Source organism: Balaenoptera physalus (assembly GCF_965194825.1).
Source record: "Balaenoptera physalus genome assembly, chromosome: 6".
NCBI lineage: Eukaryota > Metazoa > Chordata > Mammalia > Artiodactyla > Balaenopteridae > Balaenoptera > Balaenoptera physalus.
In genome coordinates, this window is record NC_138885.1 from 108,537,914 (window position 1) to 108,550,860 (window position 12,947).

A 12,947-nucleotide genomic window follows, 5' to 3' on the forward strand; every position below is an offset into this window, starting at 1 on the left:
ACATGTAACCGATCCAATACATCAAAAATGTTATCATTTCAGCTTGTAATTAATATATAAATTATTAATGGATATTTTACACTCTTCTTCTCACACCAAGTCTTTGAAATATTCTTACAGCGCATCTCAATTCAGGCTAGCCACATTTCAAGGGTTCAGTAGCTGCATGTAGCCCGGGGCTGCCCTCTTGGACAGCACAGCTCCAGGGCAGCCCTTCAGCCCCAGTCTAATTTTCTTCTCCGCAACTGCACCCCTGGCTCCCAGGCTTACACACCACCAGAACTTGTAAAATATTAATCGTAAACAGCTGGTGCTTATTTTGAATTACCGTGCGTGGAAGATACGAGGGGTAGCAAGCAGCTGGGAGGTACATTTCGTTCACGGAAGATGTTTTAAATTTTAACTCCTGTCCAAGAAATGCAAATCAGTAATAAAAACTAGATTATAAATTTCAGAGTGGGACCTAACATTTAAAATATTTGTGTTCTGAAGATAAAGGTGACTAATACACGTGTGACGTAACGCTTCCAGTATTGCTGAGTTTCGTTCTTTTGAGTTATTTTCAATTATGGTAACATTCCATTAAAACTCACCCCTGGGGCTTCCCTGGTGGCGCAGTGGTTGAGAATCCGCCTGCCAATGCAGGGGACACGGGTTCGAGCCCTGGTCTGGGAAGATCCCACATGCCGCGGAGCAACTAGGCCCGTGAACCACAACTACTGAGCCTGCGCATCTGGAGCCTGTGCTCCGCAACAAGAGAGGCCCGCGCACCGCGATGAAGAGTGGCCCCCGCTCGCCGCAACTGGAGAAAGCTCTCGCACAGAAACGAAGACCCAACACAGCCAAAAATAAATAAATAATTAAATAGTTAAAAAAGAAAAAAAAACTCATTAAAAAAAATGTTATTAAAAAAAAAAACAAAAACTCACCCCTGACTCCCAGGCTCCTCCACCCCGTCCCGTCCCAAGGAGCAGCACATGGCCTCTCACACCAACACAGTAGAGGAGCTGGAACACCATTCCCCCCCACCCCGCCCCTTATTTAAATCCTTTCTAGTGCTACTGGTCAGTCTTTCCTAAAATGTGCTCGGCAGAACAACACTTTTATGGGATGTGGTTAATAGATTCTAGAAGACAAAAAAGAGTTTCTGTGTCCATGTAAGTTTGGGCAACACTGGGCTAATCATATTAATTATGCTGGGGTTTGGCTGCCTGTGACCAAGCTGAAGTGACTCCATATTCTCCCCAGCATCCCGGGCTGTTTCCCTCCCCTCTCGTCTTCAGCTTGTACCCTTAGTCTTCATGCTCACTGCCTCGTATCTGCAAGATGGTTTCCCCACGTATGTGTGTTCTAGACTCGAATAAGAAAAGAGGGAGGGAGGGACGGAAGGAGGGAGGAAGGGAAGAAAGATGCTTCCAGCTGAAAGCTAAAACGTTCCCCCAAATCTCCAGGAGGGTCCTACTCAGGCTCATCGGCTAGAACGAGATCCCACGGCTCGCTGCAGCTTCAAGGGAAGCTGGGAAGGTGCATAGTTTAACAAAGCACACTACGGTGGTGAACTCAGTCACCCTCGTCTACCTGAGAATGACGGCGGAAACGGAATCTGGGCTGCTCCGGATCTGCCACACGGAGTCAAAGCTTTCTTAGAGCCATTTACTAAAAATTTTGCTTTCTGCGTGTCAAATGGGGGACCATTAATCTCTCCCCCCCCGCCCCCCCGCATAAAATTCTCATTTTTTCATGGAGGAACTTGCAGAACTGCTGTCCGGTTAAGTATGCTTTGGGCGAAGCTGCAGCCACGCGTCATTCTGGGACAGCCACGCGTCCTAAAAGGGAGACGCACAGAGGGTCTGAGGAAGACCCCGTCTCTCCTGCCCCGGGCGTCCTGTGTCAGCTTCTACGTTCCTACAGCCTCTCTCGGAGCCTCAGCTGGTCTCACGACCTCTCTTCGGGCCATGAGGCATACGTGGAACTCGCTCCTCCAATGCAAGTTTCTGCTTTCCCCACGGAAGGGGCGGACATGCACACAGCGACCCCGTCCCGCTCCCTCTGCCTCGGACACAGCCTGCAGTGACAGCGGCCAGGTGGTGAAAATGAGAGCAAGTCCCCCAGAGTTACAGAAACACCCGCCAGTCACTCGACGCCAGCCGCTGCCTGCCTCCAGATTCTTGTTACGCGAGCAAACAATAAGGCTCTCTTACCGTACGATGAAAGCCGCCTCGTCGTGGCAGCGTGTCACTCACCTGTCCGCCCGTGACGCCTCACTCCCGCAGCCTCAGGCCCCCGGCGTCCTTCGCCGCCGCCGGCTCCGCGCACCCGACCTCAGCTTCCGGTTGTCGTTCCGGCTCAAGATGGCGGCGGCGGCCAGACAGGAAATCCTTGCTCCCAGCAAACCCTGAAGCCCGCGGAGCGACTCCTACTACGGAAGACGCACCGCGGCGGGGAGGGCAGGTGGGAAGCGCTGGGACACACCCTCTCCCCTCAGAGGACCCCTCGGCCCGGCCCGGCCGCCCACCCAGCCGGGAGGGAACTTGAAATCCGGAGCTGCCCAACCCCCACCCCAGGAGGGAAGGGTTGGAACGCCACCTATGAAGGTGTCACCTGAGAGAGGAGCCCCCAAACAGGTAGCGCTGAAAACCGAGGGGTCGCGCCTCCATGAGGCCCACAGCCTCGGCTCTTGCAGGGCTCGCCTCTCAGACTCGCACGGCGGGGCCCAGCGCAGAAGAGGCCTCAGGAGGCGTGAGGGCTGCCGGGACGCGGTGGGAGTGGGGCTCGTTTGCCTGCCAGGCAGCGTGGTCCTGAGGGGCCGGCACCTGCTTTGACATGCGTCTGGGAGCCAGCTGGGGTTTTCTCCGGCGATGGAGGCTGGCAGGTGCCATCTTCCTTCTTTTTTTTTTTTTTAAACTCTGGATCCAGAGCTTTCCACAACAGATGAGAAGCTTAGATGCACCCGGGACTGCGCTCTGGAATGGGTGCCGGCGTTCCTTGCTGACAGCCAGTGTTTCACGGAAGGGTCATGGGCCCTTGTGGAGGGTTCAGCACTCAAAGTCAGCTTCCGACCTGGGTCTCGGTTCCTGGTTAGCTCTGTCGCTCACTTGACAGCCTGGAGACCTACCCTGATCCGCAGCCGACTCCTTTCTCAGGGGGTGGGGTGGACTCGCTTTCCCCAGCTGCTGCCTGCACTCTTGCCCCAAGCTGAGTGGACCATTTGGAAGGACAGTACTGCCTTCTGTTTGACTCCAGTCAATTCTCTACTGCCTCAGCCATTCACAGGATTGGATCGCCTCTGATGTTTGGTATTTTCATTATCTCAGGAGCACCTTGTAATTGCCATGCATCTTTGGATGCTGAAATGTGCACTGGTGGCCGTCCTGGTACAAGGTGAACCAGTCTCCAGCCCTAGGTAGGCTTGGTCCTGACCTTTCTTTTCCCACCAAGGTTCCAGCAGGTCTGTGGGTTTTGAAAATATTCTCATTGTTTTCTGGGAGACAGTATAGCTTAGCCAGCATCCAAGATGGCACCCAGTGAGTCTTCCCTCCTGATAGTCACATCCTTGTGCAGTTCCCTCCACATCAGTGAGGGCTGACCACTACTATATGATAACGGATAGAATATTATGGACCTCTTTGGTTGTGACTTTGGCAAGATGGGTCATAAAAGGCATTGCCACTTGTTGCCTTGCTCTCTCTTGGATCACCTGCTCTGGGGGAAGCCAGTTGTCGTATGATGAAGACAGTCAAGCACCCCCATGGAGAGGTCTTTGGGATGAAGAACTGAGGCTTCCTGACCACTAGCCAGCACCAAATTGCCAGCTCTGTCTACACCCCGTCTTGGAACTGGATCCTCCTCCAGTCCCAGTCAAGCCTTCAGATGACTGCGGCCCTGGCTGACACCTTGACTGCAACCTCACGGGAGACCCTGAGCCAGCACCACCCAGGTAGGCTGCTCCCAAATTCCTGACCCATTGAAACTAGGAGGTAATGGTCCTTATTGTTTTAGACTGCCAAGTTTCGGTGCAATTTGTTACACAGAAACAGGTAGCATATATAATAGTTCAGCGGCCAGCCATGGCCACCAGAAGTTCTTGCAAAGTCCCCTGCTTTTTTGCTAGACTATTATAGAGTTTGTGGCACAAAAGTGCCCATATAGGATTTTCCATTTGGGACATGAGTAAGTACTTTTAAAGTACTTAATCAATACTTTAAAAGTACCTTAGCACTTAGTACTTCAGTACTTTTCAGTATTTATTAATTTGGAAAAATCAGAAGTGGTGTGAGAATGCAAAGAAAAAAAGGTAAAGTGATATTTAAAAATGTAATTGAGATAAGAAATGTAATTGAATTAAAAAAAATCGAGAATGTCAGCTCCGGGAGCCAAACATTTCCCCACTGAGTTTATCTGAGACCCTGGATGGCTGCAATAGGCTGCTGGAATTGAGTATTACGTCTCCTTCATCCTACTCTTTACTTTTTGAAGGTGAGTTTTTTTTCTTTACTCTTGCAAAGATACAATATGAGAGCCCTGCCCAGGAGCCAAAATGGAAACATACATGCATTAAATGAGAAACTGTATGTTTCGTCTGTAAACAATGAAGGATTTGCGGGTAATATATGTGGAAGAGGCATGTTGAGTGAGTCAGCATCCAGCCTGGCTTCCTGGATCCTGGACAAGTCATTAATTTTCTGCATCTGTGTGCTCCTTTGTAAGCGGGGAGATGGAAGAAGGTTCTTGTGAGGGTTCGATGAGATAGTTCACTGGAGCCGCTTCCATTCTGTTCTGTTTTTGTTGTGATTATGATATACAATTAAATTGCATTAAGTAACTGCATTATTAAACGCGAACATGGTTATAAGGGACGGGTCAAATAGCGCACGTTACAATGCAAATAGAACCTGAGCCCGATGAACCACAGCTGATATTTAACCTAATCCAATCTCAATGAGGTGGCCGGCACATTCATTTAGTATGATTAAAACAAAAATGGGGTCATTTAATACAGAAGTATTACTCTAAATTTTTACCTTGTACAATTAGCACAAAATATCTTTTCATCGTGATTATCCATTGTTGTTAAAAACATAGTGAATTGTTCCTGCGGCAGGCAAAGCTAAAGTGAAATATAATCTTCCCTCTGAGCCCTGAGATGAAAAAGTAAAGACACAGTGTGTCACTCAGAAGGAACTTACACACACAATTTTGAAAATGCAGTGTCTTCATACATCGGCTTTCTTTTTCTTTCTGTTGATGACAGCGTAACAACTTCATATTAGCCCTTAATGAACATCTCTGACGTTCAGCTTATTAACTTTTGAAGATGTAGGACAAAGAGTTAAAATTGACTGGAAACTCTTGATAGAATGATGGGTGTTAGACATCAGGACTTGATGGCTGTAACCCTCATGGCTGTCCCATTGGGTGACATTCATACCAGTAAACAGAAGGAAAATTTCTATTTTCAACTTTGGACTCTGAACATTAGGTTTCATTTACAAGCTGATTTGTCCTGATTACTTAGAATTATCCGATAGAGATCAGGAGCAGAAGCCCTTCTGAAGCCCCTGCTTAGCTGTCCCCCCCCCCCCCCACCCGGGGGACCCTGCCTCCCTGCTAATCGCCTTCTGTTTGTACTCTGCAGATCCAGGCCACATTTTAATAGGGATATTAAAGATGTTTGCCAAGCACCCAGTCAGCCGGAAGACCGCTGGCAGGTTCACGGTCTCATTTTATTGAAAACAGAGTGGCATGTTTTTTTGGAATACATTTACATAAGAAGGGAAGGCTTAAAGGGAGAGAGAAAGGCAATTTGCTTGTGAGGGCTTTGATCCCGTCAGGCATCCTGAAAACCTTTAATGATGAGTTGTTCTTTGCTCACACCCAGTGGGGCTGAGTCTGGTCTGCAGACAGGGAATAGGGTATATAGCTCTTCTCGCCCTTCCCGCTGTCACCCACACCTGGGCCCTACCTGGGCACCTGCCTACCTACCAGGAAGACCTAGTTCCTGGTGCAAAGAGCAGGCAGGTAGAGGGGGAGAGGAGGTCCCTGTGTACTGCTCTCTAAGCTGATCTAATTTTTTAAAATCTAAATTTATTTATTTATTTCATTTTTTATTTTTGGCTGCATTGGGTCTTCGTTGCTGCGCGCGGGCTTTCTCTAGTTGTGGCGAGCTGGGGTTCCCCTTCGTTGCGGTGCGCGGGCTTCTCGTTGCAGTGGCTTCTCTTGTCGCGGAGGACGGGCTCTAGGCGCGCGGGCTTCAGTAGTTGTGGCTCGCGGGCTCTAGAGCTCAGGCTCAGTAGTTGTGGCGCCCGGGCTTAGTTGCTCCGCGGCATGTGGGATCTTCCCGGACCAGGGCTTGAACCTGTGTCCCGTGCATTGGCAAGCGGATTCTTAACCACTGCGCCACCAGGCAAGTCCCGTAAGCTGATCTAATTTTGTTTTACTGTTTTTCTGTGTTGTGCTTGCTTCACGATTTTCTCGCTTTGGCTCAAGGGACCTTTTTTCCAGGAGCAAACCTCGGAATACAGGAGGTTTAGGTTTATTATGCTAAATTATAGTCAGCATGTTAGTGGAAGGTTAATACGGGAGATGCAGTGGCCACTGCTTCCCTCAGACTCGGGCACCAGGTATGGAATGCTTCCTGTGCCTTATAGGAACATGAGACCAGGTCTTGGTCACTGGGATGAGAGAACACATAACAGCCATCACGAATTGTGGCAGAGAGTACTGGTGGCCCAGGTTCAAAGTCTCAGTCTTGAGAATGTTGTTGCCTCAGCTCACAGTTGAAAAATAACGACCTCTGCCTTGAAAGAGGCCCTTAACGTCTGCCGCTCGTGTAATTTGTTAGTTGTTGAAAAGATAGTTTACTACTTTAACCTGTGTGGGTGTATATGCACATCATGAGTGTGTATGGGTATATATGTGTTTCTGTATGGTTGTATGTACTTAAAAGATAAACTAAGGCATGTTAACAATTTTAAGAGTTTGAGCAAAAATTGATTTGAATCAGGCAGTGCCTAACCGGAAGTGGTTAGGAATGCTCCACCGACAGGAGCTGGGGTAGACTTGGATAGAGAAAAAGCGGAAGCAAAGTAAGGAAATGATTGGTTGGCTATAACTTCACGCCTAGTTGGCTGTTTGGGATTGATTCTGGTTTCCTGACTAGGCTTCCACCGCATAAGAGCCCCCTCAGTCTAATGGCCTCCTTGTTTCATTAGTTTAACAGTGCACGTGTGTACAGGGGCACGTGTGTGCATGCATGAGTGTTCACAGGTGTGTGTGCCTTCATGTGTGTGCACGTGTATGCATGCGTGCAGATGTGTATGTGCACACATGTTTGTGCAAGTGCATTTATGTTTGCATGTTTATATTTGCTCACTGTACACAACCTGTGTTAACCTCTCCTGTACTTCAGTCTTTTTTTCCCACCACTGCTGCTTGCTTTAATGTTTGTATGTAATCAGAAATGATTTTGAGGCCCCCGAATACTAGACTGCAGCTTCAAGGAATTAATGCGTCAGGAGGAGCAGACTGATTATGGCAGAGCGAGGTTATTTGAACATAACTCCCAGCAATCAGGGACCGCAGGAAGGAACAGGAGCAGCGGCCCTGGGAGCAGGTTCCTGCCTCCCTGCTCTAGATGGGAGGGTGCCCGTTGCCTAGAGCAGGGTGAAGGGCTCAGGTAACAAAAGATGTTCTGGGGCTCCTGTGAAGGGCAGTAGCTTCCAGGGCTGAGGCGGCTGCTGAGCCTGGCGTGGCTCCGTGCCGTGCTTGGCTCCCAGGCTGCTATGTAGACTGTGGGAGTAGCATCATGTTGGTACATCAGACAAAAACACCACTGCGCTAGACCACCACAACCTGCCTATTCAGTTAAATGAAGACCAGCTGATGCCTGGAGACATTTCTTTTCCATTGTTTCTCTTCCTTTCTTTTCATCTCCTTTTTCCTTTCACTCTCCTCTCTCTTCTCCCCTTTCCACCTGTCACTCTCCCTCCCTCCTTTAAAAAAAAAATCAAATGGTTATAAAATCACTTTTCTGCCTAGGCAACCCTCATAATCAGATGGAAAGTCTGGCACAGTATTTATCCCGATACATAACCGTGTTTTTCCTGTAGACGTAACATTTACTCCTTAAGCTTTTCTTACATTTATTCCCATATTTTTTCCCAATGTCCTACTAAGTTGTCTTCTTAAATGTAAAAGCAAAATATATCCTCTACTTCCGCTTAATATCATTTGGGCCGAGGAGGCTCTAAACTATGTATCTGGTTGGGATAGAGCCATGGAAACACAAGCAGAGGCAGCACTGGGGAGCTTTAAAGAATGACGTCTCATGATGTTGATTTATTCGAGCCGGCCACGCCACATGAGTCATATTACAGGCAGTCACGGTGAGGATAAAAGCCACCATGCTTCTTGGGTGCTTTGCATGCCAGGCAGTCTAAGTGCTCTGCTTGCCTTGTCACACATCACCCTTAGCCCTCAGTGATGTCCTTACTCAGGTTCTCTCCGTTCACTGAAGGAAGGTATGAGCTTTCCTCCAGAGGGCACAGTACCAGGAAGCTGTGATTCTAACCCGGGCCATCAGCCTCCCATCCAAATCTAACATGTGCAGCAACCAACAGGTGTTAAAGGACATGTGCAGCAACAAAACGTGAGTGAGCGCCCATCCAGAGGCAGCAGTGAAGGATGAGCTTGCAGTCTGGATCTCAGATCTTCCCCACGGCTTATTTAATTAAACTCTAGGTGGTTTTGCGAGGGTGGGTGAGGGGAGGCTGGTTAGTAATATGCACTCTTGGGGCCCGCACGGGACCTGCTGAAACAGGTGGGGCCACCCTTGGTGTCTGAACGAGCCTTCCTTTGGGGCTTGCTGATTGTCATTGGTGCTCAAGTTTGGGACCCATAGCTCCAGGGTGAGCTCTACAGCCGTTGCAGATTCTGAGGCCACTTTCTCTCCTCCCACAATATGAACCCAAGCTGTGACCAAGGGGGTTGAGCAGGAGGGAGAACGCAAGTATGAATGGGAAAGGAGAGGGCATGTGACAAGGGTATTTAGGTTGCCACCCATGTGGTCATCAATGCTTCAGCTCTCTGCCATCAGGGTAAAGGCTTGCAGTTGGGTTATAATTATTCCTGAGCGGCACCTTTCTTCTGAGAGAGTCACAGCTTAGAAGAGTCTACAGTGAAGAAGCTGGTTTTTAAATTCTACTACAAACTCCAGATTCTTCCTACCCTCACCAGTATGCATCACCTCCCCTGACTTGGCGAGCTCCTCACCCCTGGGAGGCTGATGTAATGAGAATTAGATGCTAAACCAGGAGGCCAAGAGGCAGGGCTCCTGGGTTCTCTCTCACTCCAGGGCCTCTCGCTTGCTTTAATTTCAGCAGTGCCTCAGGCAGGTTAGCCCAGGGCCCTGTGAGGTAACTGCACAATGACCCAAAGCTGCTGGGTCATTCTTTTATTAGGCTGTTCCACAGTCTAGTGGATTTCATGATTAGGAAGTAATTTCATTCCCTAAAGCATACTGAAGACCCAGGCTACGCTGGGAGAACATTGGTTCAGTTGCCGCTGTCTCCCAGCTGAGACTTAAGAAAACAAAAGAAACAATTTCGTATGATAATATTAGCAAATATGTCTTCTATAAGCCCTGTCTTCATGCCTTTTGAATTGCATTGTCTCCTCCCCATATTGTTGACTTACTTGTATAAAGGATTTTGCTGTGCCAAGTGGGGAAAATTATTTCACGCTTGCTTTGATCAGAAATCTGTTGAGGTGGCTAAACCATTCAGTATATTCTAGTGTGGTTAGCTTTGCTAAGGGAAGGGAAAGGCGATCAAATCATTAGCATAAATTAAGAGGCCTAAGTGCTGTCTTGAATATTTTTAGATGGATTTAAAAAGTAGTGTAAATTTATGAAGGTCAAAGATGCTGGGAATCTAAGGCATGCACATTGTTCATTATTTTAGCAATATTCTAATACCATGTTTCTCATGTGTCATCTGACATCTAGATTATGTAAAGCCAAAATGAGGTCACCGTGACAACCATCTGTGCCATTAATTCATTGTTATGAGTTAATTTGGATTAGGATCTCGGCTAAATTATGAAATGTTTGGCCTTTGTTTTAGCTGAAGACCATTTGGTGGTGATTTGCATTACTTCCAGTTTCTGGATTCCGGCAGCTAATGCTGCCTTTTTCTCCCCTCCCATGAAAAGGAGTAATCCCTTCATAATAGAATTTGTAACTTTACGTAAGAGGAATTGGCTTACAACTTTGTGGAGGGCGGGTGGTGGTGCTGGTGGTGTGTCTACTACTTAATGATAATAAAATATTTGTTTTTAAAATACCTCGAAGCTTCCAGGATTTTATTTACTGATTATATCAAGTAATTGCCCACGGATATATGGCATTATGGAAACTTGCAAAAGTGAAAGATTAGTTGGTAGGCCACAAGTAAATTATGGCTGGAAGAGCAAAAATGACCTAAAATTAATGAAAAATATGTGGCCTCATCCAGTAGTAGTCACTTACAAATGACAACAAAAGTTGCCCAAAACGTAGTTATGTAATTAGTTTGATGTGGGAAGCTGAGTTGCCAAGGAGTCCTGGGACACTGTAGCTGGCCTGCAGGGGGCTACAGCGGGCCCGTGGGAGTAAGCCCTGGAATCTGGCCAACCTGGAAGGGTCTACTGGGCAGGCTGTAGGTGACAACCAGTAAGAAAAAAAGTCTCAGGATAAGTTACGAACCTTTATGCAGGTGTAAAAAAGGTCTTAAGTGTTTTTATTAGTTGCATTATTGCTCTATCTAATTATGTTAAGTATAGATAAGAGTAAATGAGAAACAAAGTTGAGTTTAGGAATTAAAGTCTGGATTTGGTGCAAATTGAAAAGTACACGTTTTGTTTCAGGCAGAGAAAAAGGATCCATAGATCAGAAAATGTAGGATGAAACCAGTGGATCTATATATGGTGGAGGGTAGATAGGAAATAGATTCATGGCTTTTTATCCTAGGGTGGAGAAAGTACCGGAAAGATGGACTAGTGGGAATCATTTTCGGCTTTGAATTCAGAGAGACTTAGTAAATCCTGGCTTTGACTTTGTTATGGCAGCCCTAGGAAGCTGGTGTATAAACAGTGAAGTGATAAATCACCAGCAAAGGAAGTGGTTTTGCATCCCAGCTGCCACAGCTGGGAGCCGTGATGTTTACACATGAGACGTAGAAAATAGTCATGGAGGAAAGCACTTGGAAGAAACGGTGGAAACCTTCCAGATCATACAGAGGCCTGAGGATTCCTTTTTCTGCTTAACACTTTTGAGGTTGAACGAAATCTTCCCAGTTCATGCATAGAAAAACAGGGGCCTTCCCATCATCTCAGGTCACTGTAGCTGCTGTATTTACTGAGATTCCGGTGTTGTGTGAACTGACGAACAGGAACTGCAAAAGCAAGGGAAGTAGATGAAGAATTGCCAACGTGTTACTTGGTTTAGCCAGAAACACGGAAAAGCTTGAACACTGAACATACTGCACCCTGAGAAGGGAAATGTGGCCTATTTGACAACAGAGAGGAACCAGTTTGGCTTAGACCAAGGGTTGGTAAACGTTTATTATAAAGGGCTGGATAGTAAATATTTTCAGCTTTGTGAGCCTCACAGCCCGTTGTCGGGTTTCAACTCTGCTGCTGTGGTGTGGAAAGCAGCCACAGACAACATCTAAACAGATGAACACGGCTGTGTTGCTGTAAAGCTTGCCGCATGGACACTGGAATTTGACTTTCACGGAGTTTTCATGGGTCATGATGTAGTAGGATTCTTTGATTTTGTTCAACCATTTGAAAATGTAAAAGCAATTCTTACCTTGAGGACTATGCAAAAAGAGGTGGTGGGCTGGATGTGCCCTTGGGCTGTGGTTTGCCATCCCCTGGCTTACTGACCCTTGGTTTAGAATAATGACAATGCTGGAAGAACTGAGACGTTGAAAGGTAAAGTGGGTCCGAGTCAGAGACCAAGACAGAAATGCTTGCCTAGGCTACTATGAAGTACAGTTTTCTCTTATATCTTTGTTATCCGTAAGATTGGCGGCTCACGTTACATCTATAGTTGAATGAATGAATTCTAACCCATAGTATGTTCCCTGGTGTGGGTTTAGCTGTTTTTAGTTTATCCTCCCCACCAACCGCATTATTGTTGTTGTTTATAGTTAAGCCCAGGGTTAAGAGAACAGTGGTAGTTCTGAAGACATTCCTTAATTGGGTAAAACCATATCTTAAAAACTTTTTCTTCCATGACTATTCTCTAGTCATCTCTGTGGTCCCTACCTGGTGCCCTGGGGCAGAGGCTCACTGCGCTTGTTTCCTTCTCCTCCTGTGGGCTTTGGCACAGCTAGACCCCATTTCCTAGTTTCCCTGGTACATAGGGCAGCCCTATGCCTGAGTTCTGTCTGGTGGAATGAAGCTGAAATGACACATACCACCACCTCCAGTCCTCTAGCCCCAAACAGCCTCGTGTGCTGTGTTCCACACTCTCTCCTCCCCTTGTTGTGCCTGGAAGGCAAGTTCTTTTTTATCCTAGAATTTGGCATATCCATAAGTTGGAAGGAGGAGAGGCGTACAGGAGCACTGCCAGAGCAGGAACTTGTGTGTCGGAGCAAAAGCAATAATGTTTATTCCGTTAAACTGGGAGAGCTGTTTGTTACAGCCATTATCCTACTCTGACTAACATGCACTTGGTGTGTGAAGACAGAGTACACCTAACAAAACGGTGCCCGCGGAGTAACGATTCCTATTTCAGTGACCATTCACTCACGTTTGGCCCTATGTACAGAATCACTCATCTCACTCCAGACCTCTGGCTCGTCCCTCATGGTCACTTTCTAGGCCCATCCTGAGCGGGCACACCTCGTGGTCTGTGCCCCAGTCCTCATCTGCTAATTGATTGTCTCTCTCCTATGCTGGGT

At 47.3% G+C, this 12,947-nt stretch overlaps 1 protein-coding gene across 1 annotated transcript in view; it reads left to right on the plus strand.

Moving 5' to 3' along the window:
- Positions 1-6,582: 6,582 nt before the first annotated feature.
- LOC309662917 (cyclin-Y-like protein 1) overlaps positions 6,583-12,947 on the plus strand; it is a gene marked incomplete at its 5' end in the record, with an annotated part of 76,635 nt that continues 70,270 nt past the window's right edge. Inside the window, one exon of the mRNA XM_082466129.1 lies at positions 6,583-6,620. Within this exon, the coding sequence (XP_082322255.1) occupies positions 6,583-6,620 (38 nt within the window). The remainder of the gene's footprint in view (positions 6,621-12,947) is intronic.